The sequence below is a fragment of the Solanum pennellii genome, chromosome 12, assembly GCF_001406875.1.
Source record: "Solanum pennellii chromosome 12, SPENNV200".
NCBI lineage: Eukaryota > Viridiplantae > Streptophyta > Magnoliopsida > Solanales > Solanaceae > Solanum > Solanum pennellii.
This window is the reverse complement of record NC_028648.1, coordinates 59,923,244-59,951,057: the sequence shown is the minus strand read 5'-3', so window position 1 is coordinate 59,951,057 and position 27,814 is coordinate 59,923,244. Positions and strand designations below refer to the sequence as shown.

Sequence of the window (27,814 nt, the reverse complement as noted above, 5' to 3'; positions counted from 1 at the left end):
CGACACCAATTTTCAAGATAGATAGAATAAGAAACATCAACATGTGACAATGAAAAGGCTCCAAGTAATTAATTAATAGTATGACTCAATAACTTCTTAATAAACTGAAATTAACTTCTCTATATAATAATAAACTTCGAAAATATTATTCCAACAACAAATCAAATATAATAGTAATAATATGGATTTAGTCAAAATTGGTCATGTGAAAAACGAAATTTTGACTTTCAAATAGTAAATCATTATTTTTTTTTAAAAAAATATAAAATCGCTACCTAAGCACCGATTTTCAATTTTTTTGTAAAAAAAAAATTATAAAATCGCTGCCTAGGCAGCGATTTTCAATTTTTTTTATAATTTTTTTTTGAAAATATGGAAATTGCTGCCTAGGCAGCGATTTTCAAAAATAAAAAATTCTTTTAAAAAAATTTAAATCGCAGCCTAGGCAACGATTTTATAAAAAAAACAATAAAAAAAATTAAAAATCGCTGCCTAGGAAGCGATTTTATAAAAAAAAAATTTAAATATGAAAATCGCTGTATAGGCAGCGATAAAAAAAATTTAAATCGCTGCCTCGGCAACGATTTTTCTAAAAAAATAGCGATTTTCAAGAAAAAATAAAAATTTAATAAAAATGAAATCGCTGCCTTTGCAGTGATTTTCTTAAAAAAAATAAATTATTTTACAAAATTGAAAATCTCCGCCTAGGTAGCGATTTGAATTTTTTTTTAAAAAAAAATCACATTTTGCAAAATCGCTGCCACCGCAGCGATTTTGCTTTTTTCCGGTGGAGTAAATTGCTGTTGTTCCAGCGATTTTGCCGTTTTGGTTAATATAAAATTTTATATACCGTTTTGGAATTTTTGTTTATATTTTATACCCTTTAGGCTCCGGACTCCCATTTTTGTAGACATTTCTATCCTCCATTTCTTTTCTCTTCTTTTTTTTTTCAAAAGAATATGTAATTCATTAAGGATTATAGTTTACTACTTCCTCCGTCTCATTTTATATATCATTTCTTAATTATAATTATTGATTCATAATATTTGTTATTTCATAAAATTAATGCATAAATTATCATGTATTTTTTTTACCCTTGTGAGTTATTAGCTTTGAAAATATATATTTGACCAAGTTAGAAAAATTAAGTAAATAATTCATATTCATTGATTAAATTAATTAATCAAAATAAATTAATTTATATTTATTAATTAAAAACTTGAATTCCAAAAAAATTAAATAATGATAGAAGGGTAAAACTACGTCATTATTTAATATAAGTGCAAAGTAAAATGACATATAAAATGAGACAGGGAGAGTAATACTTTCTACTATAGTATGATTCATTTAAAAATAATGTTCCAAAAAATGAAAAAAAAAAACAAATGATAAATATAAGTAAAAGATATGTTATGATAAAAATGTGTGAAGATACATATGTGTGTGGTGTAATTTGTTATGGATAGAAAATAGTTTTTTTCAATCTTTTGATCGTGTATTGAACTTAAAGGCAGCGTTTGATTAAAAAATTTATAAAGGAAAAAATGGAATTCTAATCACCATTTTTTCAACTAATTTCTTCTTGGGAAAAAAAGTTAAAAAAGATTTTTAAAATGTTATATTATTCAAGATTTGTAACAATATGACTGTTTGTTGTATAATACTAATAGCCGAACTCTATGAGTACATAAAAGCCCCCATTACCTTGGACACCATGAAAACTATCTATGTTAAGTCCCTATCCACAAATATGACAAATGTCCATCTTTTATCCTATGATCATTCATATAGACATTACAAATTGATGTTTTTTTTTTTTTATTATTATTGAGTGATATTTGTATATTATATTTATTTTAAGACACTTATTTACCTTTTAAAAAATATTGAGTAAATTTTAGGATTAGTAAATATAAAAGTTATATTAGCGCTCTATAGACTATAGTTATAGTTTTGCTATGGAGCGTCTGATTTGTATAAATTGCGATAATTTGTATAAATCATGTGTTTGTGTCTTTGAAAATTGAGTTTGTAACGTATATGTTCTTTGTGTTAAGGCTAGAGTGGTGAGCGAGATTAGAAGAGAGGAGAGAGACGAGCTAGAGAGAACAAAGAGTGGAGAGAGGTGAATTATATATGTATATCAGTTAAATAATTGAATGTATGTAACTACTATGTAGATGTATCAATAATTGTCTGTATACCTGCATAAAATTTGATTTTTTGTATTTATATATCAAATTTCTCTCAATTTATACAAACACAAATTGTACATTGTATTTGTATAATCTGTGTTTGTATAAAGCAAAAAAGTAAAAGACAAATCGGAATTGGGCATGAGAAGATTTGTATTAATATAATTATAAATGTACATGATATAGAAATATGTATTTGTATTTGTATTTGTATATACACTCTCTCTCGTTTTTATACAAATACAAACACAATTTATACATTTGTGTTTATATAGAAGTGAAAAAGACGAGAGAGAATTGAGAGTAACGAACGAAATTCAGGGTAGAGAGACGAGAATGACAATGTATTTTCTACGAACTGAAAATTAAATGAAACTATAACTATAATATTTATTTTGAATTAATAATTTACAACATAATAAAAAAATTTCTTGAAAAAACATTTTTTATGAAAAACATTTTCGTACTACCAAACTCACCTAGATCTGTGAAAATAAAGTGGGCTTGATCCATGTAACTAAAAAAAAAATAGCTATTTTATTTTATGCCTTACAAGGAAAAATACTCTTAAACAACCCAACAGTTGAGCTTCCAAATCAAGAAGGATCAACAATTTCTGTAAATCCCTTGTTCCATCAATGGCGTTTCCTCTCCATTACGTATGTCTTCTTCCTTCTTTTCCCTATTTTTTTTAAAAAAAATTTCAATGGTGTTCAAATCTCACAAGATCTAATATCTATTAATTAATCGATCACAATGCCCAATTCTTGAAATTTTTTCTGTTCAGTCGTTTTATGTACATTAATTAGGATGTTACTATTATGGGGTTGATTAATCTTCAAAAATAGAGTGGAAAAAATTGAATCTTGGGAAGTTTTGCTGATCTAGCTCATCATTGCATATTTCAGATCTCAATGTAGCTATTGTATATTGTATGATGGGGCATTTAGCTGATCAAATATTTTTAGTTGATCAAATCTTATGTTAGTTGATCTCACTATGAATTTGTGAAAACAAGTGTGAACTTGATATAAATATATAGTTACTCCGTTTCAATTTATTTGTTTACTTTCATTTTTTCGTGGATATTCGAAAAAGAATGCATCTTTCATTTTTTGATAGCTTTTTAATTTCAACTTTACACGTGACATGTTAAGAGTATGAGATTAAATGATATTTTGGTAGTTATTTGATTTCTTGAGCTCCGTGTTAAGTCAAAACCAGACGAACACATTGATATAGACTGAGTATGTTCAAGTACAGAAGTAGGGGGTGCTGCTGCCCTGTGTAAACTTGGATCTGTCACTGTAATTTTGTTTACTAGAAATGTGTGATAAAAAGATTGTAAATGGACGAAGCTGGAATGTGTGAATGATTTATTACTCATGGTAGAATGATCATATGATTGTGTGTAGGGTTCTTGCCCTGTGGTAAAGAATATACTTCTTTTGGATTCTGAAGGAAAACGTGTAGCGGTAAAATACTACTGTGATGACTGGCCAACATACAGTGCCAAGCTTGCATTTGAGAAGTCAATTTTTACCAAGACTCAGAAGACAAATGCTCGAACTGAAGGTATTGCTCACCGTTTTATATTTTTGTGGCTGTGTGTTTTATATGCTTCTGGAAAGTCATTGCTTTTGTTCTATTATCAAGTGATCTGGTGCTCGAATTGTATTTACCTAAACTTTCTTTAATCATGGATGAGGTTTTAAGTTAACTGGATATTTTTTTCGCGGTGTTTTGAGTTGCATTGTAAATAAGGAATAAAACTGTTCTTCATATTTATTTGTGTACAGTGGATCTCATTTTTATAGGATTCCCTACTTCTTATCCTTTTTCCTTACTTTTAATTGATCTGCAGCTGAGATAGCAATGTTTGACAGTAACATTGTTGTCTATAAGTTTGTGCAAGACCTTCACTTTTTTGTGACGGGAGGTGATGATGAAAATGAACTAATTCTAGCCACTGTTCTCCAGGGCTTCTATGATGCAGTTACCCTTTTACTCAGGTACCTATAAGCCAAATCTTTGTTCATGTATTTTGATCTCTTCATATATTGTGTACATGCTGTCTAACCGATTATGCATTGTTGCAGGAGTAATGTTGAACAGAGGGAGGCTCTTGAGAACTTGGATTTGATTCTTCTGTGCTTGGATGAGATTGTGGATGGAGGGTAAGCTACGTATTTCTCTAATGGTGTAGTAACAGCACGTAAAGTTTTTTTCTTTCAACAGTGTTTCGTTTTTCCAATTTTTGCTATTTTTCGCAAGTACTGTCATCCTGCTGTAGAAACTCTTACATATCATCCTTTAGCAATTCACTTGAGCAATTTTCTTGTCATCTCGCGTTGCTTCAGCATTGCATCCTCTGGGAATAAGTCATTGCTTCAAAAGTTGTGTTGCTGTATCCAGGATTGGGTTGAGCAACCAGAACAATAGACTAGTGATAACTAGCTTCCATAGTTTAGAATTTGTGCGGAAATGATTCCCTACTTCAGCAGTAATTTGTTCCGTGAGGTTACTTTTTAACTATTGAGGCTACCTACCATACTCTTGTTCAACACCCCTGCTTCCATGGCTCTGTTGGAATGCTGATCCCCGAGACGGACTTCTGTTGGATACCAAATGATGGTTAAGGGTTCAAAATATGTATATAAGTCAGTGGAAAACAGTGTTCTCGCAATATCCTGTGCTTCGGTGAAACTAAAAGTACATGTCAGAATTATAGTTAAAGCATTTAGGGCCGTCAATGATCCTCTGCCTGATGAGAAGTTTTCCTGTAGTATTTTTGATAGAGGTGCAGTTCTCTTGTTAGATAAAGCTTGTATATGTGAACAATTAACATTTGTTTTTCTAAAAAGTGCATATTCTATGAATTCTATAAAGCTACTACGTCTTTTTCACCGAAAGACTCTTTGCTTGCGGTAAACTTTTACCTTGAAATTTTTGGTGTTTTTGAATAATTGGCAGGATGATTCTTGAAACAGATGGTAGTGTCATTGCCGGCAAAGTTGCCAGTCATAATATGGATGACGGGTCGCCCATTTCCGAGCAGGTAAGCAACACTTCCTCAATATTTTCTGAATCATATTTTAGACGGTATTCAACCTTTAGGAAGGATGAAGGTTTCTTGCTAGTTGGGCAATGGCTCAAAACATCTGACTCACTGTGCTTAGCTAGAACGTCTTGGGGGGCCAACATTTTCGAAAGGGTTATTTTAGAACTTTCTGAAATCATGCCAACTTTATGAGTCGTATTCATAACTCTAAGCACTAGAAGAATAAAGAAAAGTGAGATAGTTCTTTAGGTTATATTCATTCAATCAATCAAATATGTCTTAGTCCGGAACTTAGATTGTATTTTGTCATCTAATCTTTATAGGGAGAGTTATCTAACTTGATTAAACGAATTCCAGTGCAAAGCTTTCTTTATTTTGAATTGGTAACTTTGTATCTATTGACCTGCATTTTGGTGTGTTAAATAAATTTTCAGACAATCAGTCAAGCTTTGGCAACAGCTCGTGAACATTTGACACGATCACTTCTCAGATGAAGCATCTCAATGCTTGTGAAAAGAGATGAATCGAGCTTCATTCTTTAGAAGTATCGTCCCCAAATCATTTTAGATGTTTTTTCCTTCAGGATGGAAATGTTGTCCATCGTTGATCAAGTTTATTCGCGTTATAAATTCATAGAATGTCCTCTTTCTGTTAATTTTAATCCTTTATACTCCAAACATTGGATTTTACCAGTATATTACACATTGACTTTGTTATAGAGGTTTTGACAATTCAATACATTTCTGTGCTTGTTACTGTACTACTGGGGATTTCTTTTCCGCGTCTTTGTTCTTGTGATAGAACTTGCTATCTAACGCAAGCAGATGAATCGTCTTGTGTAACACGAGCAGGTTACGATGAATCCAGAAGTTAGATGACAAGAAAGTTCCTAGTTAAATGTTGATGTAATCTGTATTCTGTGAACTCATCACACTCTTGTTATAGCAGAAACAGGCTCATGAGCCACTGAGTGATATTTGGCTCAGTATATATGTACTCGGGCCTTGTGCACACCACCCGTCACACCCTGAGGCCTGAGGTATTGGTCCATCTGAACCATCGGACCAATGATCAACCATGACTGATCGTTTGCTTTTTCATTTTTTATATAATTTAGATCATATTGAAGAAAAAAGATGTGGATAATGTCAAAGTTCCTCGAATTTCAAAAGATTATTCAGTCAAACTTTATAGTTTTGGTTAAATTCACTTAATATTGTATGAATATCTTATCAAGTATACAGTAAATTGCATAAATTAAAAAAAATTCCTAACTCCGACTCTAGTAACTAGTAAGTAGCGTACATTCTGTTTTCCATGTTATGTTCCTTCTTTTCTAACAAACTTTAATAGCATTCGAGTCAAATAACAAAAGAAATCACGCAAATTTTTCATATGCATTTTAAATATCTTCAATTGTATATCGTGACTTATTCTATTTTTGTTTAAAAAGAATAAAGATTTCATATTTGAATTCAAATTTGACTTTCAAGACTTGAATTACACCATATAAATTGGAAAATAAACATTCTCATTTTAATTTATGACTTAAATTAGTATAATTTGATGTAAATATCGCGCGCGAAAAGTTTGCATAGTGCAACTAGGAACGACTTAAGAATGATAAAATTTTAAACCAGAATTCTTAAGGCATGAAGCTGGAATAGCTCAGTTGGTTAGAGCGTGTGGCTGTTAACCACAAGGTCGGAGGTTCAAGCCCTCCTTCTAGCGATTTCAACTTTTTCTTTTTTTCTTTTGCTTTCATTCGATCTCGCCTTAGTCTTGGTGTGTTCGGTACGAAAGAAAAATGATTTTCTAGAAATATCCACTTTTTAGATTTTGTATGTCTCGAACTTCAATAAAATTGTTTGAGCTTACTGCTTAGTAGTAGAGTGTGTGACTTTTAGAGAAACTTTATTATATACTAGGCATATATATAACGTGGCAGACAAAACTTGTATGAGGCTCTACTTATATTTTGCCAAGTGAATAATTAAGTCCCGTAAAATGGTCAAACTATCCTCTCTCTCTTATAAAGTTTTTTCCCTCTCTCACTTTTCACTTTTTTTCTTTGGTTTCATTTCAACCATTATTTTAAATTTTGAGCTTTCCTTCTTTAATAATTTTATTTATGGAAAAGAAATTCAAAAATTCTTGCTTGATTCATTCGGCTTCTACATTTTGATATTATTTTTCCATTTTGATATCAATTAATTAAATTGCTAAAAGTAGTTGTATAATATTCTTTGTTAATTTACGAATTAAGATATAATTATATAATTTTTCTATTTTATCATAATAATTAATTCTTTTTGAAAGTTTAAATAAAATTTATAATGTTAAAAAAAAGGTGCAAATTAGTAAAACTAATATTTTATTTATGATCTTTTGAAAATTTTGTAAAATAAAAAAGTAAAGGTATAAAATTAATTTGTTCTTTTGTTCTTCTCTCAATGATTACCATCGAATGCTCTTGAAACAATTACATAAGTTTTGATACTATTTTCTTGAAATTCAAAAATGAAAAAATTCATAAATACCTACATAAATACATATTCTACTATATTTTTTATTCTTAAAATTCAAGTTAGGTGAAATTTCATAAATATTTTTTTTATCTACTTTCCTCACGTTTCTTAAGAAATTAGAAACAGAAAGTATAATTTTGACTTTACAAATTTTGTTTATACCTTTTTAAAAAATCAATTGTTAGGATTAAGTAATCACTTACATCTATCTTAATCTTATAATTGAAAATAAAATACAAACAACTATTTACTATAATATAAATAAATAACAATGAATAGAAGAAAAAATATTAACAGAATAAACTAAAAATATATATATCATACAAAATTATTTACTACGTAAAATGAAACAACTAATAGAAAAAAAATAATAAACAGAATAAACTAAAAGTTATAGAATGATCAAAAAAGTTATTAAGAAACAATATACAATAAGAACGAAAAAACATTTATTACAAAAAAAAAGTAGAACAAAAGAATACATGGGACGAGGCATAAAGCCAAAAAAAAATGTGAAGGGGACTTAAAGATGCTGGCAGATGGGTCCCAATCATGTCCACTTGTCAATCAAATGATGCTTCATACAAGTATGAGTTGGCGTACCTTATGCATCATAAAATTTTTCGTGACTTTCAACAACATTATCGTGGATTTGTGATTCAATTCCATCCCATAATTTTCACTATATGAATTTAAGGTATAAACAATAAATATCGAAGAAGTAAGCAAAACAAAGTTTGATTAGTTAACATATACTATTACAATTCTATTCTACGAGTTTTTATTTCATGAAATCTATTCATAACACTATTCATAAGAAATAGTATATTTTTTTCTCCACATAAGGCATCATACAACAACTCATGAAATTATTATCCATTTACAATTCACTCTTGATCGACTTCATTACCGAGAAAGCTCTTTCAACTATAGCAGTAAAAGTCAACATGAGCAACACAAATTTTATAAGGAGGAATATAAAAGTACAAATTAAATACTTTTTTGTCTTATCTAGCTTTTTAGAAAGATCATCAATTTCGTATTGGAGAACCTTTCATCAATATCACGGACATCAACAACATGTTTCTAATTGTACTTCCTTAGAGTAACCATTATATTTCACCAAAATCATCATAATGTAATTCAATCATTCTCTATACTTTCTTGATGTCAAAATTAGAAGATGAGTTAACTGGACTCAAACAAGCAACTCAGTAAGCAGATCTTTTTTATTCTTATTAAAACGATCATTGAATTCTTGAAACCGCCAATTGATAACCTTAAAAAAATTACTTTCACACGATAGTGATATGAGATAGTATAGTCAGCAACTTTACGTCGAGATCTTTCAAAATTAAAATAGAACTCATCAAAATTAGGTATCAAAATATTTTAGTTAACACAAAATGCAAACATATTCTCGATAAGTGGATCACAACATTCATCCCTTAAATCTTGCAATCGTTTATTCATCACTTCTATAAGTTGAATAACATTTGCAATATCTTGTTCTTTTATTTGTAATGATTCATTAAGCTCGTTTGTGACCGTAAAAAATATCTCCCATTAAATGCAATAGGAAAGCAATCTCAAATGTTTGACAGACTTTGAGATACTTTATTGTCTTAGCTTTCTCTTCAACAAATTCAGAATTATCAAGAAAATCAGTAATAGAGTCAAATTTACTAATGAAGTTCTTACAATATTTATAATGTGAACCCCATCGAATATTGATAGGTCTAGCAACACCAATTTATTAATTCAATTCCTTATCACTTTCAATCTCACCCATATCAAGTGCCTCTTGAACTTTTTCTACACGAGATTCTCGAAGTTCATTTATGTACTTGAAAAAAACTCCCGCTACATTTAAGACATTAAAAGTCAACACAAGTTCTCCAACTGAAAGACATTTTGTGGATATTTCAACGAGAGTCAACAGAAGTAAATGAGCAAAACAGTGAATTGAAGATCTATTTTATTGTTAAATCAAAATTTTAAGATAATTTAAACACCCTCGCATATATAAGATAAACTCAAAGAATATTGATCAAGATAGTTAACAATTGCTTCTTTCAAACATAAAGCACTAGTATCACAAAGACGAATAATTCCTATGAACTGTTCCACCACAAACCTCTCTTTCTCAACATAACGCAAAATAATTATCATCATTTACTTCTTACGTGACACATCACAAGATTTATTAACTAGTAACGAGAAATAATCACTATTTAGATCCTTCATAATAACTTTAATTATTTCAAGCTTGTATGTAGTGACAATAGATTTTTTAATTTAACGAGAAGTCGACTGGTCAGTTTTTGAGCTTTATCAACACAAGTTCATTAATTTCATCACATCGCTTCACATACCACGAAAGAATTTAAAAAAAGTTACATTTGTTTAGTGATGATTCATCTTCACGATGTCCACAGAATGTCAATCTTTGATGCAGGAGAAGTCTCACCACTTTAACTGAAGCCTATTAACAAATTTTGTGCTCAAGCTTGATTTGATTGGACAGCTTAACAAAGGCAGCTTGAATTGATTGCTCTTGATTGCTCTTGTCGTATTAAATCTTCATACTTCTTTTTTCATGATTGTGAACACTGCTTAACTTACAACTATGCATATCTAATCATTTCATTTCATTCCAACTCCTGAACCCTATACTTGAAAATTGTTAGAATTCAGAGCAAAAAACCACGTATTAATACATCTTTTGGCTTATGTGGCACTCTATGTCTCCACATAGTTCAATATTGATCTTTAATATTGGGTTATTGAGTAAATCGATAACTCATTAAGATTATAGTAATTTCCTACTTTTACATATTACATAAATGAGAAAATAGTCAAATGCCCCCTTAATCTATTACCGGATTTTCAACTACACACTCATACTTTGCGGGGGTCCTAATACCCCTCTATACATTTTAAAAATGAAATATATAGGCCCCTAAAAGGTCACACCCAGATTTTTGTTAGAGAGTGAACACACTCGCCTGCCACATCATATATATTAATTTTTAATAAAAAATTTATGATATCTTTCTTTGTTTTATTTTTCTTTTTTATTTTTTTCTTTCTCTTTCTAGCCATTTTCTTCTTTTCTTTTTCTTTCTTCCTTTCTTTTTCCTTTTTTTTCCATTGAAGAGAAAATTTCTAAGTTTTTTATTTATGCTAGTTTTATACTTACATTTATGGAATGTACAGTTCTGAAATTTCAAGTTTTATTATTAAAAAGTAAAGTTATAAATCTTTGACAATCTTTCATTTTTTACATCATACTTTGCGGGGGTCCTAATACCCCTCTATACATTTTAAAAATGAAATATATAGGCCCCTAAAAGGTCACACCCAGATTTTTGTTAGAGAGTGAACACACTCGCCTGCCACATCATATATATTAATTTTTAATAAAAAATTTATGATATCTTTCTTTGTTTTATTTTTCTTTTTTATTTTTTTCTTTCTCTTTCTAGCCATTTTCTTCTTTTCTTTTTCTTTCTTCCTTTCTTTTTCCTTTTTTTTCCATTGAAGAGAAAATTTCTAAGTTTTTTATTTATGCTAGTTTTATACTTACATTTATGGAATGTACAGTTCTGAAATTTCAAGTTTTATTATTAAAAAGTAAAGTTATAAATCTTTGACAATCTTTCATTTTTTACATTTGTATAATCTTTTTCCACCATTTTCATCTTCTTGCAAACATCAAAAGTTTATCAATTGGAAAGGTAAAATTTAGTAAGAATTTTAGTTCTAACCGTTTCATCTACTATTTGATTGATACTCAAGTTATTTTCATGGATGAATTTGTTGAATTCTTCAAATTGAGGTAATGAATACATAACAATGGATCTTTTCATTTCTATTTTCAAAATCACATATGAGTTTCATTGACAACCCAAAATTCTTTCTGAACTTGAATTTAAATTATTAAACTAGGGCACCAAAAAATCAAGATAAAAATTTGCTAATCCATTTGGCCATGTGGTTAGACATGATGATTATCAATTTTAATAATATTAATAAGGAGCTGATTTTCAAAATTTTCTAATTACGTGCACAAATTGAATAAACAAAATTCTAGAATCAAGAAGAATAATGAAATTCCATGTTGAATCCAAACTTAGAGAAGGTGAATGATGGAGAGATTTGATTTTATGTTGTTGTGAAGACGAAAGGAAATAAATAAGAAAAAAAGAATAATTAAAAATACACATATTTATGAAAAGAAAATTTTAAAAATAAAATTTATTATTAGTTTTGATCCTCACTCTCTTTAAAAGAGTGAGATACACTCACTGTGCCACATAAGCGTTTAGAGAGTAAACTATATCAGTTTTAAACAGTTCAGGAGGGTAATAGGACACCCGTGAAATTGGGGTGTGTAATTGGAATTTCAGGTATAATTTGGGGGACTTTAGACTATTTTCTCTACATAAATATCAAATATTAATCTCAACTTCTTACTAGTTATGTCTGTGACATTTAGCTTTCAATACACAATCCACATTATACAAACCATCAGAACTCAAAATTTAAAGTAAAAACCTCATTGCTCTTAATTTCTCTTTGTGTTACACATGTATAATTCTTTTCATGTTTGTTATAATTGTTTCCATTTTATAATCATTTGTAAGTTATATTATTCTCTTCTCACGAAAAATTTATTAGAAAAGTCATCTATTTATTTGATAAACATTTTCTTATTGATTAAATCGAGAATCGAACCGTTAAGGACCAAAACTGATTAATCGCGCACTCCAACGCATAAGAGGTGTATGAATGTCACGTAGCCGAAAATGTGTACAAAATTATAAAAAAAAAATGGACTCGAAGAGGTAATAGAATCTTAATTTAGCTAATATGTATCTCTGAAATTTTATTAAAAGGAACTCAAAAATGAAATTTTAAGTTCTTCCATATAAATTACAAAACCACAAAAATTATCACATCTCATTAATACATTCATCAGTACCTTAGTTTTTTAAAGACAAAATTGGTGGCAAACAAGAAAAACATTGGAGGACCCCCTTAGTTTATCCCACAACTAAGTTACTTGGGCATCACAAAACATCCTATAAACATAAAAACTTGCTGCCACAGAATATTAGAGACTGCTCTATAAACATGACTTGCTTCCCAATGTAGATCCAAAATTTAGATTTTGAAATGTATATGTATTTCTATCAGTATTTGATTTCCGCGCATATGTAGAGTTCGACCCCAAATCATTGGATTGTGTCAAACAATAGAACCCATTGTTGATCCATCACTCTTTACATCATCTTGTCATCGTCGTTATCATTCCCCTTTGATGCAGGAGTAAGATTATGTTGAGGTGCAGCGTTCGTTTTCCTTTGTCCTGCCTCTGCCAGTCGTCTAAGAAGGTTGGTGACTGTAGGAATGAACTTTGTTGCTAAAGAGAGAAATCCAGGAAGCTGTCAACATATGTTATACAAGATTAGGTAACGAAAAGATTTTAACTTTAAAAGCTTTCCACATTATGATATAAGAACCAATCACGGTTTTGTATCAAGTCCCTTTGTCCAAATCTAAACGATTCAACTCTAATAATGTTGCAGAATAGGAAGGAAGTTACAAATGTGTCTCGCTATGTAAGATTACAAGTAATTTGTATTGGCGATTGTAGTTTTGCATGAAAACAGAAGTCTAGAAAGTCAGATGTAACTGTAAATGATATAAGTATCATACTTTATGACAATGGAGGAAGTTTACAATGATAATACTCAATGTGATCAGCAAAGACAGAGAGCTCGTAGCAGCTATTTGGTCAAATTGCTTCTAATACAAGAAAACTGAACTTCTTAACGAATCAGATTTAATACTTACAGCCCCATTGCGAAATTCACCAGAGATGTCCAGTTGCACCCAGAGGGCTTTCACTAGTAGAAAGGCGACAAATATGACTCCTAAATACAAAGGATTCCTGGAAAGAGTAAAAACCAACATGAGCTATGGGATCACAGTGGGTACACCCCATAATCGAGAGGATATAAAAGTCTCTACTCGTCAAACTAAGTGGTATCATGACTAAGAGTGTTAATATTAGTCCAAATTTCTTAACCCACCCACATTCACAGGTTAAGATAGATTTGTTTTTGAATTTGATATGAACTAAAAGAGTACATCCTAACAAGTTAATCTCACCCTGCATTTCAAGGCCTAAACTAAAAGTACTGAATAAATTACTCAATTCTCTAGATAGAGAAGGAAGAATGAATAGAGAAACTTCTACCTTATTCTAACATTAGATTTAAAGGTGGTCTAAAGTTGGGCAGGTTGGGTTATGACCTGCTATCGAATAAATATGTGAACAAACTAATGTGTACTCAAGCAAATTCAACCGTACTTCATACTCATGATCCACAAGTAGGAAATGGTACCTCAACAGTGTCATGAATTCATTGAACCCCAGAATAAGCAATGCGGCAACTGCCCATGGAGGTGGTAACCAATTGTTGTTCCTCTTGCTGGCCTCCTGAAAGTTTAAAAATAGACAATCAGAAGCTAACGACAAAGGAGTCTATTAATATAAGATATTAGATGTATGTGTGTATATATGCACATTCATATGTTTAACTGATGCAAAAAATAAGTAGAATCAAACAACTATTTGAGTAGAGCAACTTCAAGATTTTCACTTGAGTGAAATACTGAAATACTCCATGTGATATGAAAACATCAAATTTGGGAAACCATCCTATATTTCTGATGCAAATTAAAAATTTCTAATATAGATTAAGTACCTAGTTACTTTATTTTTTCTAAATTATTGTTCTTAATCACTGGTATAGTTCTCCAAACCCTTTTTATTTGATTAATTTCCTAAAAATATATCATTTTGGTGGACATTGTATGTGATTCAGTGTTACAATAGTCAAGACAGAACACTTATTAACCTAAATTAATAAAGAACCATTAGTTGGTTTGTCATTGTTAAGGTGCATGCCTTGGTGCCTCCCGCGGGAGGCACCTATCTTTGTAAAGTGCTATGACTGTGCTATGCCTCATTTCAGAGCTTAGGCATGCCTAGAGGTCACTTCCCCTGAACTGAAAATCAACTTAAGGTAGTGTTAAGCTGCAACTTGGGCATAACTCAACCCCAAAAGCTAACTCATGAGGGAACATTGTCAAGTCTATTAAAGAGACCACTCAGCCCTTAAAGAGAATGTGGTACTCTTCACACACACAAACCCTCATGCCCAGGGTTGGACATCTAGAGCGTGGACAATTTATTGTTGGATCCAACATCGGAAATAAGAATTGGGATGCGTCCTGCGCTGATACAATTGTAAGATATGACATTTGGGCGTAACTCAACCGAAAGGTAGCTTATGAGGGAGGATTGCCCAAGTCATATTAGAGAGACCACTCATCCCATAAAGGGCCAATGTGGGATTTTCAGGTAGGTTTATTCCAGCTTATCACCACTCAAAACTCACACTTTTACTCCTAGCACAACAGGTAATCAACCACCAATTACAAAAAGGCACTCACCCCTTCAAATTCTGTGGTACATAATTATCAAATTCTGAAGTTTAATGTACAAAACTGCATCAAACTTATTCCTAATAACATTTTGTAGCATGTTTCCAGCCACCATCAAATACATTCAAGTTATTTGGAGTTTTAGAATCTGTCATAATGACAAACAGATTAAGTATACAAAGAGCGAAGTCCTAAAAGGACATGGATTTGTACAAGATGTAGGATAACGTGCCTGAGCAGCAATGGCTTGTGTAACAGTATATTCAGTCTCAGTGTTAAATTGCTTCCACAATGATTTGCATTGGATAGGTGTGATCAAAGTTTTTGATGCAGAGACCTGAAATGAAAAGTTAAACCAAAAGATGATGTATTATAAAGTCGAATATGGAAGAAAAGAAAGATTACTCAATAGAAGTGTAATTTCAAGAGAGAAACATTTGCATGCATCTTTCTGATCTTGCAGGTCTAAGTACCAAAATGAGAAAGGTAAACAAATACAAATGTCGGACCAAGCGACAAGGTTTGCATAGAAGGGTATATAAAGTACTGCACTGTTACGTCCCAAAAAAAAATTACTGCACTGATAAAAATTGACAATTTAGTTATGTTCCAAAGAAAATATTCAAATTGTATTAACTCTATGAAGTCACTTTGACCATAATTTGAATAATCTTGCTCTCTTCTTGTAAATAACTTCTAAGGAAAACCCAAATTATCCACTAAGCAATATACCTCATTCCAAGTGCTAGAGGCCAGAGGATCAAGTGATTCAGTGCCTTTTTTGGTTGGCTTTCCATCCCCAAGTGCAACAGTCAAAGTATTCTCTATGCTATCACGTTCATCTTCCAGACGAATTGCAGCCATAACTGACATGAGCTTCAAAGACTGAGGATAGAATTAAAAGAACAGAGATTTATGTGATATTCAAACCTTAAACGACACCAGAGAAAAGAAAGATAAATTCAGTCAGTCATACAGCTGATCTGGCAGTTTTGGTAATAGCTCGAATATTTTCCTTTCCAGTCCAAATACGTGGCATTGAATCAGAATCATAGCTAAATAACATTGAAAACCTGTCATAATTTTCAAGTCAGTAGCATATATGAAAGTATTCAATGTCAGAACTCCAGAACAAGACGATCAAATATCAGTACCTATCCTTCATACGAATCAAAACCCTTCCAGCTTCTTCCTTTGTCTTTGCTTCAACTACTCCGCGTGCATAATCCTTCAATCTCAAAACCGTACTATCCTTTGTTTGTTCATCCATTTCAAAACCAGAAAGTGCAGTCGAAAAACCAGTGAGTGCTGTGTCAGTCTCACGTTGAAGCAGTTTTCTCATTGCTGGCCATGTATCGTCACCAGCTCCATCTAAAAGACCCTCAACAGGTCCAGCTAATGCATCATTTAGTTTTGTCTAGACAAAAACTCTCATTCAGTGACAGCATAACTACATCTAAATCTCAAAAGGCTTCCCTCAGTTACTATTGTACTCCCTCTGTTCACTTTTACTTGTCCACTATTTCAAAAATAGATTTTCACTTTTACTTGTCACTTTTAGCATATCAAGAAAAGACAATTATTTTTTTCCAATTTTAACCTCAACATCAATTACTTATTTCCCAAAATCTAAGACTACTCATCATTTAATATGAGTAATGTGGTAAAATATTAATCATTGTTTCTTAAGGGACGTGTTAAGTCCAAAGTGGACAAGCCGACAAGTAAAAGTGGTCGGAGGGAGTATCATGTAAGATCCAGTTGCAACAAAGTAGTAATGTTGTAAGAGCCATTCAGATATCAGATAGAAATGTATTGTCATATTAAATTTCTTTTTCAAGGAAAATATCAAATTACTTGGATCTAAAAATCCCAGAGTAAGTTTTGAGATTTAGCACAAGGACTAAAATATAAAGGTTATTAAACTTCATACCTCAAAGAGAGTAGTAACTTCAGCCAGCTTGGCAGTACGAGCTTCAGCGATATGAGCATCTATATCACGTTTGAGCTTATCCCTAACTCTGGACGAGTCCCATTTCGCTTGGTCAATAACAGCATCTGCAAAATATTGTATCAGTAGACTTATTTCATAAAGCAATCTGCTAGGACTAAGCTCAACATATTACTCTAGGCAAATATATCAGCCACCAATGCTTGTCTTAAGTCACTTTGATAACTACAAGCTCAGCTAGGTGTTCGCTAATGAGTGATCAATACTGACAGATAAGATGACTGTGTCTTCGGAACAGATTAAATAGAGTGGGGTTACAGCAATGACAGGTTATTCCTGTACCTGCACATTCTTCATCAAACTGGGACATACAAGTCCCAGTGCACTCACGAGCAGCCATTGCGAACCCTATACCTCCCTTCAATTCCTTATCAAATGCTTCTTTGAATCTTTGCAAAGTATCAGATCGTATACGTCCCAGCATAGATTGGTAAGCTGGTTGGATGAGCTACAAACAGAAAAAGGATGAATCATGAGGTTTTGTTAAAGAATTTTTTTTTTCTTGATTAGAGAAGATGCACATCTGAGAGAGAGCATTATGTATGCTGCATTCCCTGCATCAAGTTGCATATTTCTGCAATCATCAGCATAGTTGCATGAGAATTTTTATCGTATAGGTATAATGAAGATTAGTTGATACATCACTCCAAGGAACAAACTGGAGCTACCTTGTTAGCAAAAGGATTGCTTGCATCATACCAAGTGACGATTTGAATTATTTTAATAAGCAAAAGGATATTTCCGTTTCAAACTTTCATATCCACACATAGTGACATTTGAATGTAGGAATGATGGAAAATTGTTTGGAATGTAGATGAAACTCATGGAAGAGTTTCTAAACTTCAATGTGAAATTTTCTCTGTCAAACTAACTTTCATCCATTGTTTAAATAAGTTTTCCACTTCCACTTATAGAACACACAAGTCAAACTGACTATCTTAAACTTGCCTAGTCAAACTCCATCATATAGACGAAATGAAGGGAGTATATTTTTTTCTAGTAGGGATGGAAAATGCAATGCCATCAGCAGTTCATGAAGTAACTGTTACATTAGAAATGAAAGTCATTAGGTATATTTAGTCCTAGTAACTTTCATCAAACAAAAGAAATTCACCAAGTTTTAAACAGTGAAACAAATTTAGGGGAGAGAACTGTCTAGTGTCGCTACCTGAAGCAATTTCTCTTCCAACTGCTTTCTCTTTGAAGATCTAACTCCTTCGTCAAAGAATGTCGCCTCTGCATCATATCTGAGAAGGAAAAAGATCTTATACTCTGCTACATGCTTATTATTGTCAATATGCATACAAGTTCGTAACATGTATATCAAGGAAGATTAAGTATAGAATTATGCATATACGAAACATGATTCTGCACAATTCCAGAATGATGCACCGGTTCAACTTTGCTTGTAGCTTTAAATTGTCAGTCTTTCCTTTGTCCTACACTCTCTTTCACCTTACAACTTCCTTCATGTGTTTTAAAGTATTAGCAGGTATGCATCCAGGCTCTTTACATAGAACTATACCAGGCAAACCCAAAACTAAGATGTATCAATAACACAATACCATAGCCTTAGTAACAGTTCAGTGATCAAACATAATTTTGTGGTTCGCTCCCACTGCAAGACTGCTCGAGTGCATCCTTCTCAAGGGAAAGAAAGAGAACATTAAGAAACATCACCATATAGATATGCTTCCCTCAGACATAAATATACTCCTTCCGATCGTCATTTGGTATCTGAAACGTTGTACAACTACTTTGGTGTGTATGAGAAAGAATGAGAAAGGCAAGAAACTCATTTCGACGTATGAAAATATACATGCATAGAGTTATAAAGAACGCAAAATGAGATACTGTTCTTACTCAGATAAACAAGTCTTCAAAATTGAGCTAAGCTTCTTTCCAAAGCCCCCCACAGGATGAGATTGCACGGCCTCTTTTAATTGACACCACTCCTAAAACAAAAGATAAATCATTACATGTGAGTACCAATGTTCCAATTGATTATATGAAAAAGTACAATGTGCAATTCGCTAAATACTTAATACAATTCAAGTACCTCATTTTTCATGAAGGAGTCATATTTTTCATTGGAAATTTCATCACATCGCACTGTAGCTACCATAACCTGTATTTAGTTTAAATCAAGCACATCAACAAGGATATAATGATCAGCTGAAACTTCAATTGAGCAGATTCAGGGTACATAACCTTATGGGCAGGGAGGTCAAGGTCCCTATTCTCTTTTATAACCTCCCACATATGCTGTGCACTAAATGAAAAGCCTGAAGCAGGAACAACTCCCCGTCTATCTCCAGCAAGACCTCCAGGTGCAATAGAATGAAAGAATCGCTGTCTTAGACTAGCCACCTTTACAAGGATAACAAGGATAAACATAATCTAATAACCCAAAAGCTCAAACAAAAGAATTGGTAATCTGAGTATGTCGGCAAACACTATATGCCCAACCAAACAGATTCAAAATAGAGGAATTAACTAATTTCCAGTAATTGATTTGTGTCTACCTGCTCTGTAAATTGCTCTTCCTTCTCTTCATAACTAGAAAGAGCAACAACCTCAACCTGGACATTCAATCAATTTCATTACATGCATATGCATAAGAGAAAATCACGCAACAAGAAATTTATGAGAGATCTTAACTGAAGAGACTCACGTTAAAAAATTCACTTAAAGGTGTTTCCTCGTGAGCTTGCGGTTTTGGGACAGAATCCCATATCTACATCAAATAGTTTGAAATAAGAATCAACACCTGAGTCAACAATAATATGTATATTATGAAACATGGATATGATACCTTCTGAATATCTTCCCTTAATACGGGCTCCAAATTTTCAAGGGGAGTCTACAAATACAATGGGAAAATCAACTGGATATACAATCTTTTCAACAATCAACAGATACAATCAATGTAGGAATATCTTCAACTGAAAAATCATACATGGGAGAAGAAGGAACCTACCCTTGTTTTATCACGTATAACAAACAGCAGAGTCGTTTTCCGAGGACTAAATAACCGCATCATAACCTGTTAAGGTTAATTGGTAAAACAGTGAATCAAAATTTTCAGACAAGGTACCACCTTGTATATACCTGAAAAACAGTCTTCAAAAGAGGCTTATTTGCAGCTTGTTCACGGCCAATATCATGACACCACCTGAATTTGAAACTTATAAACAACTTGTCTATTTGGATATTCTTTTTTCAGGTTTTAATTTATCGCTAGTGCATGTAATTCACACACTAAAAGAAAACTTACATATTGATTAGCACAATATCAGAAACAGCTAGCGCAAAGAGGGCACTTTGCTTCTCAAATGTAGTGTCATCCTATACAGAACATAAAGTCTGGATGAGATATAGAGAGAGCATTCAATGAGCATTGATAGCAGGAAACTTGGTGGCTACAAGTCAACCACAGAAATTTGAAAATTTCCAATATAATATGGAGTAGCTAACAGTGGATGCATAGACTGTTTTAACACAGAAATGAGTACATCGACAAAGAGATGAGGGAAGTTGAATTTAAAAGATCTCATAAACCAGCAAATCAATGGTAATTGTTCCAACAATAACATCGTGTTGAAGAAGTTCTCAATTATCTCAGTAAAGCACTGTTGAATGCAGTAAAAAGGAAGATGTGAAGATTGTGGATACCAAATTGGAATAAATCACTTCATACTGGAAAAGTAGTAGGACAAGGCAGCATAAGGACAAACAGTGTCCATATTAGGATGCAATAACTATAGGGTACAACACTTTGGGAGAAATACATATGATGTTTTATATATAAACAGTCATAGGAGCTACATTGAAAGCCAAGCATGGGCAAAAAAGAATGTGGGAAAGTAAATCATCATCGAGAAAGTCAGTTAAACGAACCTCTCCACGCTCTCTCCCATCAGTGCCCTCTAAATCCATAACAAGGGTGCACGGCTCAATCCCAACACATCGACCCATCCAGATACCTTTTGTGGTTTGTGACCTGAAAAGAATATTGATAATGCTCACTTTTATAGGATACACAGAATTACTATGATAAGCTAAATGACTAGCCCATACCTTCCTTTATAAGCATCCATCTCTCTAAAGTTAGTACCAAATAGATGATTTAACAGTGTACTTTTCCCTGGAATGATCTCATTCGAAGTTAAGAGAGGGGAATCATAATCGAGTCAATTAAGAATATACTAACAAGATAAATTTACATTAGTAGATTACAAACCGGAAAATGGAAGTTAGCAATTGAGTTCATCTAGAAAGACCACATACCGCTACTTTGTGGACCCATAATGGATACTATAGCATATGAAAGACCACATTCTGCAAATTTAACTTCCTTTATGAAACTCTCAACTCCAGTAACATTGAAGACTCCATCCCCATCAATGAGGTGGGTGGAACAACATTCATCGGTTTTATCTGAAACCATATGTTATAAAGTCAGCAAGAACCCAACTTTTAAAGAGGCCTTAAATTGAACCAGCATCCAATAGTGCATGGAAACAAATAAAATCCACAATGTACCATAACTCTATATACTAGTAACATAGAAAAGAGAAAGAGTTCACAATTTCATCCAAAAACTGAAGGTACATCGTATCAACCCTATAAATAGGATTACAAAAATTGTACTTTTCTCTATTAGTCCAAAATTTTATAAACTAAAACATGTACATATGTATACCAATTACTAGAACTAAATCTTTTGGTATCGAAGTCCTCACTCCTCACATAACAATCCATCTATTATCACCCCAAGGTAACTAATTCGCAAACCAAAGCATACCTTCCCATATCTATCAAAAATAAAAAACAATAACATATCCCAGTATAACTCCACAAGTGAAGTATGGGAGGGTGTGGTGTATACACATAGCCTTACCTATTACCTCGTAATCGTTAGCTCAAGTAAAGCATAACCAAAATCACGAAAAAAAGAAAAACATTTCCAAGAATTACACACGTATTAACTTATCTACAGCATTAATCACTACATTCCCATGAGAACGAGATGCAACACATTTACATAAAAGTAAATCTTCAAATCAAAGGGTAATTTCACAATTTCATACAGCCAATATATTCAATAGCTGAAGAAAACCCACCAAGTAAAGATCCATTAAAACATAAATATATGATCCAAAATACAAAAATCAAGACATAAAAATCCAATCTTTAAACTTCAGATTTCATATATGTAACAGAGCATGAATCGAAGGGGCATACCCATGTGTGAAAAAACAATCAGATTCAATGCTTGTCGATTACAAATTTATTTACAATAATGTAATAATTTGATCGAAAGCAAGTGTAACTGTGAACCAAAAAAAAAACAATTGATTCAACGTTTAAGCTACACAGAAAAATAGCGCTTTTTTCTGTGCAAACTTTTGAAAAGGTCGTACTCATGCATGGATCCCGCACCCACGTCGTCGTATCGAATGTCACACCTCATACAATAAGCTTAAAATTAGTATAATTTTTAAATTTATACTACTTGCTTTTCATAATATTTCAAAAAAATTGATTATATAATATGCAAATTCAAAGTATTATTTGACGTACGTCTATTTTCAAACAAATATCGTAATACAACATGATAATGATGTTAGTATATTAAAAGTTTAAAAATAAATAAACAAACTATTGTAAATGGTATACAAATATCACTCGTCATACTTTAGGAATATTGATGGTCTTACCGTCCAAAAACTAGATTATATGGAGCGAAGAACATATATATATTCTAGTTTTTGAATCGCATGGGACACCAATTTCCCTAAAATATGACGGATAATATAGGCATATATGAAGCATATAATTTTTTTAATAATATATTTGATGTCTCAATTCTTATATAAAACTATATGGTAAAAGAATGAAAAACAGGACAAAAATGAGATTAATATGAAAAACGGTGAAGCATGGAATTTTGTATAAAGTTTTCTCTTCATTGAACTCTTTTGTGATTTTCAGCTGTGTGTGCAGAGAAGCATGGAATTACATATAGATCGACGAAAATTATGCTTCATCTCCTTCTTCTTCTTCTTCATCATCTCCTTTACGCAGTCCTTTTATCTTCCTGGTGTTGCTCCTCGAGATTTTCAAACTGTACACCACCCTTTTTCCCTTCTTGATTTGTTATTTTTTTTTAACCAAAAGAAATGGTTTTGGGATCAGCTAGTAATTTTGGGTATCCAGAATCATGATTGAGACATTTTTTGTAGTTTTGGGTGTCTATTGATTTGTATCCATAATCATTTTTTTGAGTGATTGAGACATTTTTGGAAGTTTCGGTGTCAAGTAATTTATACCCATGATCAATTTTTTGAATGATTTTTTGAGGGCATTTTTCAGTTTTGGGTGTCAAGTAATGATAATCATTTCTTGAAAGAAAAAAAAATCAGAGATTTTTCGATTTGGGGTGTCCACTAATGTCCTTCCATAACCATTTCTTGAATAATTTGATTTTTACCAACTGTTGAATATGTGATTGCAAGTGGATGTGATTTTAGTAATGGACGTGAATTCATATGGTGGCTTAATTGAGTGGTTGGTTGTAGTAAAGGATGTGATATTTTATATCCTATGTTGATAGACCAATCCTAAGAAAATAAGTCACTTTTGATTAATTTTGCTGAAGTTGAACTCAAGTTCCTCTGGATATGCTTATATGATATTATCACAACTCTTTGTTACAGTGAACGAAGGCAGTTTTTACCTGCTATACATATATATATATTTGTATCCTCTATATATAGACCGCGTAGAGATGGTTAATGTGTGTGCCCCTACTAAATGGCCTGCTTGAATGACTGTGTCATGGCAAATGTGTGATAGGATTAAAAAAAAAGGTGATTAGTTCAGTGTGAACTCAATGGAGAAATGTGGTATATTCTAAAGCTCTGAGATATCCTTCCCAAAGAGACCCTTTTGACCGTTTCTTTTTATTGAATCAGTTTCTGTTTTATAAGTTTGTCTATTGAAAATCCTATTCAAGAAATATTTGTCATTGCAGTGATTTTATACTAGTTGTGTGTGTTTATGATTTCTGTTTGATTCTTCCCACTTCTAGCGGAAAAGAACAAACGGTATGTAAAGGGACAACTCTTTGCTGCTTTCTCTGCTATGTATAATTGTGTAAAGAAGCTGTTCTTATCTATGTTCTTACAGGGTGATCCACTTAATATCAAAGTAAACAAGCTGTCATCTACAAAGACACAACTACCATATGACTATTACTTCTTGAAGTACTGCAAACCTACTGAAATTTTGAATAGTGCGGAGAATTTGGGGGAGGTTCTTCGAGGGGACCGAATAGAGAATTCGGTTTATACTGTAAGGATATGCTGTTTCCTTCTAGTTTGAAAATGACACTAAAAATGTTTGTTCATGTACTTACTAGTGAATTGGCTGAGTTGTATATGTTGTAAATTGATTCACAGTTTCAAATGAGACAAGAACAGCCATGTCAAGTGGTCTGTCGACAAAAACTTGTTGCTGAATATGCAAAGAACTTCAAGGAAAAGATTGATGATGAATACAGAGTCAATATGTACGATAAATGTAGTTTAATTTTTCTTTTCCAGTTCAGTCCCACCATGCTCATGTTTTTGCACCACCATAAAAAAATTAACTTTGATCATTCAAATAAATTATGCAGGATTCTGGATAACCTTCCTGTTGCTGTTCTTAGACAAAGGCGAGATGGGAGTCAGTCAACTACTTACGAGCATGGTTTCCGTGTTGGGTTCAAGGGAAATTATGCTGGGGTTAGTGCAATCACTGGACTAATATAGAATGATGACATAATACTTGCTAACTAATCTAACTGTTGATGCATTCACTTGCTTCTGCCAGAGTAAAGAGGGAAAGTATTTTATCAACAACCACTTAAGCTTTCGAGTCATGTATCATAAGGATCTTGATACTGATACAGCTCGTATTGTTGGGTTTGAAGTCACTCCAAATAGGTTTAGATGCAAACCTGTTCCTTTCTGTTTGTATTCAAATTTTGTATTCTTGGGAAGGTATAATTATTCCTGGATTTTCTTTTCTCACTTGATTTTTCTTGACAGCATTAAGCATGAGTACAAGGAGTGGAATGACAAGAACCCTCAAGTGACGACATGCAACCAGAATACAAGAAATTTAATTCTAGGTGGTGTTATACCCCAAGAAGTAGATACAGATAAGGAAATTGTATTTTCCTATGATGTTTCCTTCAAGGTATCTTCATATTGAACTGTTATATGTCTCCTACTTCAGGCACAAAACCATTATTTATCATTTGCTGATCTTTTATCTATTTTCTGCAGGAGAGTGAGATAAGGTGGGCTTCTCGTTGGGATACATACCTTCTCATGAATGATGATCAGATTCACTGGTTTTCCATCGTAAACTCTCTTATGATTGTCCTCTTCCTTTCTGGTATGGTTGCGATGATCATGATGAGAACTCTGTACCGAGATATTGCTAACTATAATCAACTAGAAACACAAGATGAAGCTCAGGAAGAAACAGGATGGAAACTTGTTCATGGAGATGTTTTCCGCCCTCCTATTAATTGTGGATTATTGTGTGTTTATGTTGGGACTGGTGTCCAGATATATGCGATGACACTAGTGACAATGATGTTTGCTGTGCTGGGTTTCTTGTCGCCTTCTAACCGTGGTGGACTTATGACTGCCATGGTTCTGCTCTGGGTCTTCATGGGGTTGTTTGCTGGCTATTCTTCTGCACGTCTTCATCGAACATTCAGGGGAACACAGTGGAAGAGGATTACCTTGAAAACTGCTTTTATGTTCCCTGGTATACTTTTTGCTGTCTTCTTTGTACTGAATGCTCTCATCTGGGGAGAGAAATCTTCCGGAGCAGTGCCTTTTGGGACTATGTTTGCTCTTGTGTGCTTATGGTTTGGTATCTCAGTGCCTTTAGTGTTTGTTGGCGGATACATGGGCAATAAAAAAGTGGTCACTGAAGAGCCGGTTAAGACAAACAAAATACCTAGACAAATACCGGAGCAACCATGGTACATAACACCTGCGTTTTCAATTCTCATCGGTGGTATTCTTCCATTTGGAGCTGTTTTCATTGAGTTGTTCTTCATTTTGACTTCCATATGGTTGAACCAGTTCTACTACATATTTGGCTTCCTTTTTATAGTCTTTCTGATCTTGATAATCACGTGTGCGGAGATAACAATAGTTCTCTGCTACTTCCAGTTGTGCAGTGAAGATTATTATTGGTGGTGGAGATCTTATCTGACTGCTGGATCCTCTGCATTGTACTTCTTTCTCTATTCTGTTTTCTATTTCTTCAGCAAGTTGGAAATCACAAAGCTGGTTTCAGGAATCTTGTATTTCGGTTACATGTTGATTGCATCCTATGCCTTCTTTGTGCTAACGGGAACAATTGGTTTCTATGCTTGCTTCTGGTTTGTTCGGAGGATCTACTCCTCTGTGAAGATTGACTGATCAAGAGATTTTGAAATTTACGGAGGGATCATGTTGATTGCATCATATGCCTCTTTGGTGTTATACTTGCTTGTGCTTTGTCCAAAAAAATATACTCCTTGGTGAAGATTGAGTACTCTGACCATATCTCATAGTATGTAGTGGTATAGTGAAAATGGTCTTACTTTTGACGACTTCTATATGTAGAAAGAGTTGCAAAGTTTTTTGTTTTCGTTTACTTCATAGGACATACAAACAAAGGCTGAAATTTCCAGCCTTGTAGGCTTGATTTGTTTCTTTATCACTCCAGTTTATTTTGTTGGTTACATTGTTGACACATTATTTGTAGCTTTTAGCAATACATCTGGTAGAATGTTACCAGAAATTTTGTCTACAGCAAGCTTGGAGCACAAGGCTATAATTGGTTCTGAACCCATATGTTTGGAATTTCAGACCTCTGGTTATGGGTGAAGCAATCCTACCACTGCAACATATGGTTAAAAGATCAAAAAGGTGAATTAATCTTGACAATCTTTACGAATTTATATTAAGTTTTATACCTTTTTATTTGACATGAATATTTTTCTTCTATTTAAATTGAAAAAAGCTACGTTCATCATATAATTATGTTTAAATGAGTTGCCAAAGTTTGATGAACCCAGAGGAGGTGTTGAAAAATGACATGAAATACCATTTTCAGACAAAACACTCTCATTGTGGGGGACACAGTACCAGACATGTCACCAAGGTGTGTCTTATAGGCATACTTTGGACAACTTGAATGGGCTGGGCGGAGCCACCTTAGTCGAAGGGTGTGAGCTAGTGCACACCTTCGTTAGTACAGATATTGAATGTATATTTAATTTTGAACGTCCTTAATATTTATGCTATATTTCTTTCTGAATGTGCTTTACACAGCATTTTCATATTTAGTTTGTCCACTTACATAGCTGTCAAGAAACAAAACTTTTGACAGACATATGATGAAACATCAATATCTTGACAGACAACACATGCTAAGG

At 32.7% G+C, this 27,814-nt stretch overlaps 3 protein-coding genes and 1 non-coding gene across 5 annotated transcripts; 3 read left to right on the top strand and 1 right to left on the bottom strand.

Moving 5' to 3' along the window:
• Window positions 1-2,686: 2,686 nt before the first annotated feature.
• LOC107005471 (coatomer subunit zeta-1-like) lies at window positions 2,687-6,016 on the top strand. The gene is made up of 6 exons (XM_015204070.2): window positions 2,687-2,854; window positions 3,611-3,770; window positions 4,060-4,207; window positions 4,295-4,372; window positions 5,169-5,253; window positions 5,691-6,016. The coding sequence occupies exons 1-6, from the start codon at window positions 2,834-2,836 to the stop codon at window positions 5,748-5,750; spliced, it is 552 nt and encodes a 183-aa protein (XP_015059556.1). The 5' UTR covers window positions 2,687-2,833; the 3' UTR covers window positions 5,751-6,016.
• Window positions 6,017-6,913: 897 nt separating this feature from the next.
• TRNAN-GUU lies at window positions 6,914-6,987 on the top strand. Its single transcript has one exon. It is a non-coding gene; the product is annotated as a tRNA-Asn (tRNA).
• A 5,711-nt stretch (window positions 6,988-12,698) lies between these two features.
• Window positions 12,699-23,451, bottom strand: LOC107007570 (protein ROOT HAIR DEFECTIVE 3-like). The gene is made up of 23 exons (XM_015206244.2): window positions 23,342-23,451; window positions 21,607-21,756; window positions 21,397-21,463; window positions 21,217-21,319; window positions 20,594-20,664; window positions 20,428-20,491; window positions 20,297-20,362; window positions 20,132-20,179; window positions 19,991-20,053; window positions 19,842-19,898; window positions 19,528-19,686; window positions 19,376-19,444; window positions 19,180-19,271; window positions 18,485-18,563; window positions 17,599-17,764; window positions 17,239-17,363; window positions 16,460-16,722; window positions 16,282-16,378; window positions 16,038-16,190; window positions 15,538-15,642; window positions 14,201-14,295; window positions 13,647-13,743; window positions 12,699-13,234 (listed from the first exon to the last, which is right to left on the bottom strand). The coding sequence occupies exons 1-23, from the start codon at window positions 23,391-23,393 to the stop codon at window positions 13,073-13,075; spliced, it is 2,403 nt and encodes an 800-aa protein (XP_015061730.2). The 5' UTR covers window positions 23,394-23,451; the 3' UTR covers window positions 12,699-13,072.
• An 860-nt stretch (window positions 23,452-24,311) lies between these two features.
• Window positions 24,312-27,370, top strand: LOC107007571 (transmembrane 9 superfamily member 7). 2 transcript variants are annotated; one of them, XM_027913610.1, is made up of 7 exons: window positions 24,312-24,428; window positions 24,511-24,675; window positions 24,783-24,892; window positions 25,001-25,109; window positions 25,198-25,310; window positions 25,416-25,566; window positions 25,656-27,370. In XM_027913610.1, the coding sequence occupies exons 3-7, from the start codon at window positions 24,789-24,791 to the stop codon at window positions 26,811-26,813; spliced, it is 1,635 nt and encodes a 544-aa protein (XP_027769411.1). In that variant the 5' UTR covers window positions 24,312-24,428; window positions 24,511-24,675; window positions 24,783-24,788; the 3' UTR covers window positions 26,814-27,370. The 2 variants fall into 2 exon arrangements, with proteins under 2 accessions (XP_027769411.1, XP_027769410.1); XM_027913609.1 differs by lacking the exon at window positions 24,312-24,428 and having other exon boundaries at window positions 24,437-24,675.
• Window positions 27,371-27,814: the final 444 nt, after the last annotated feature.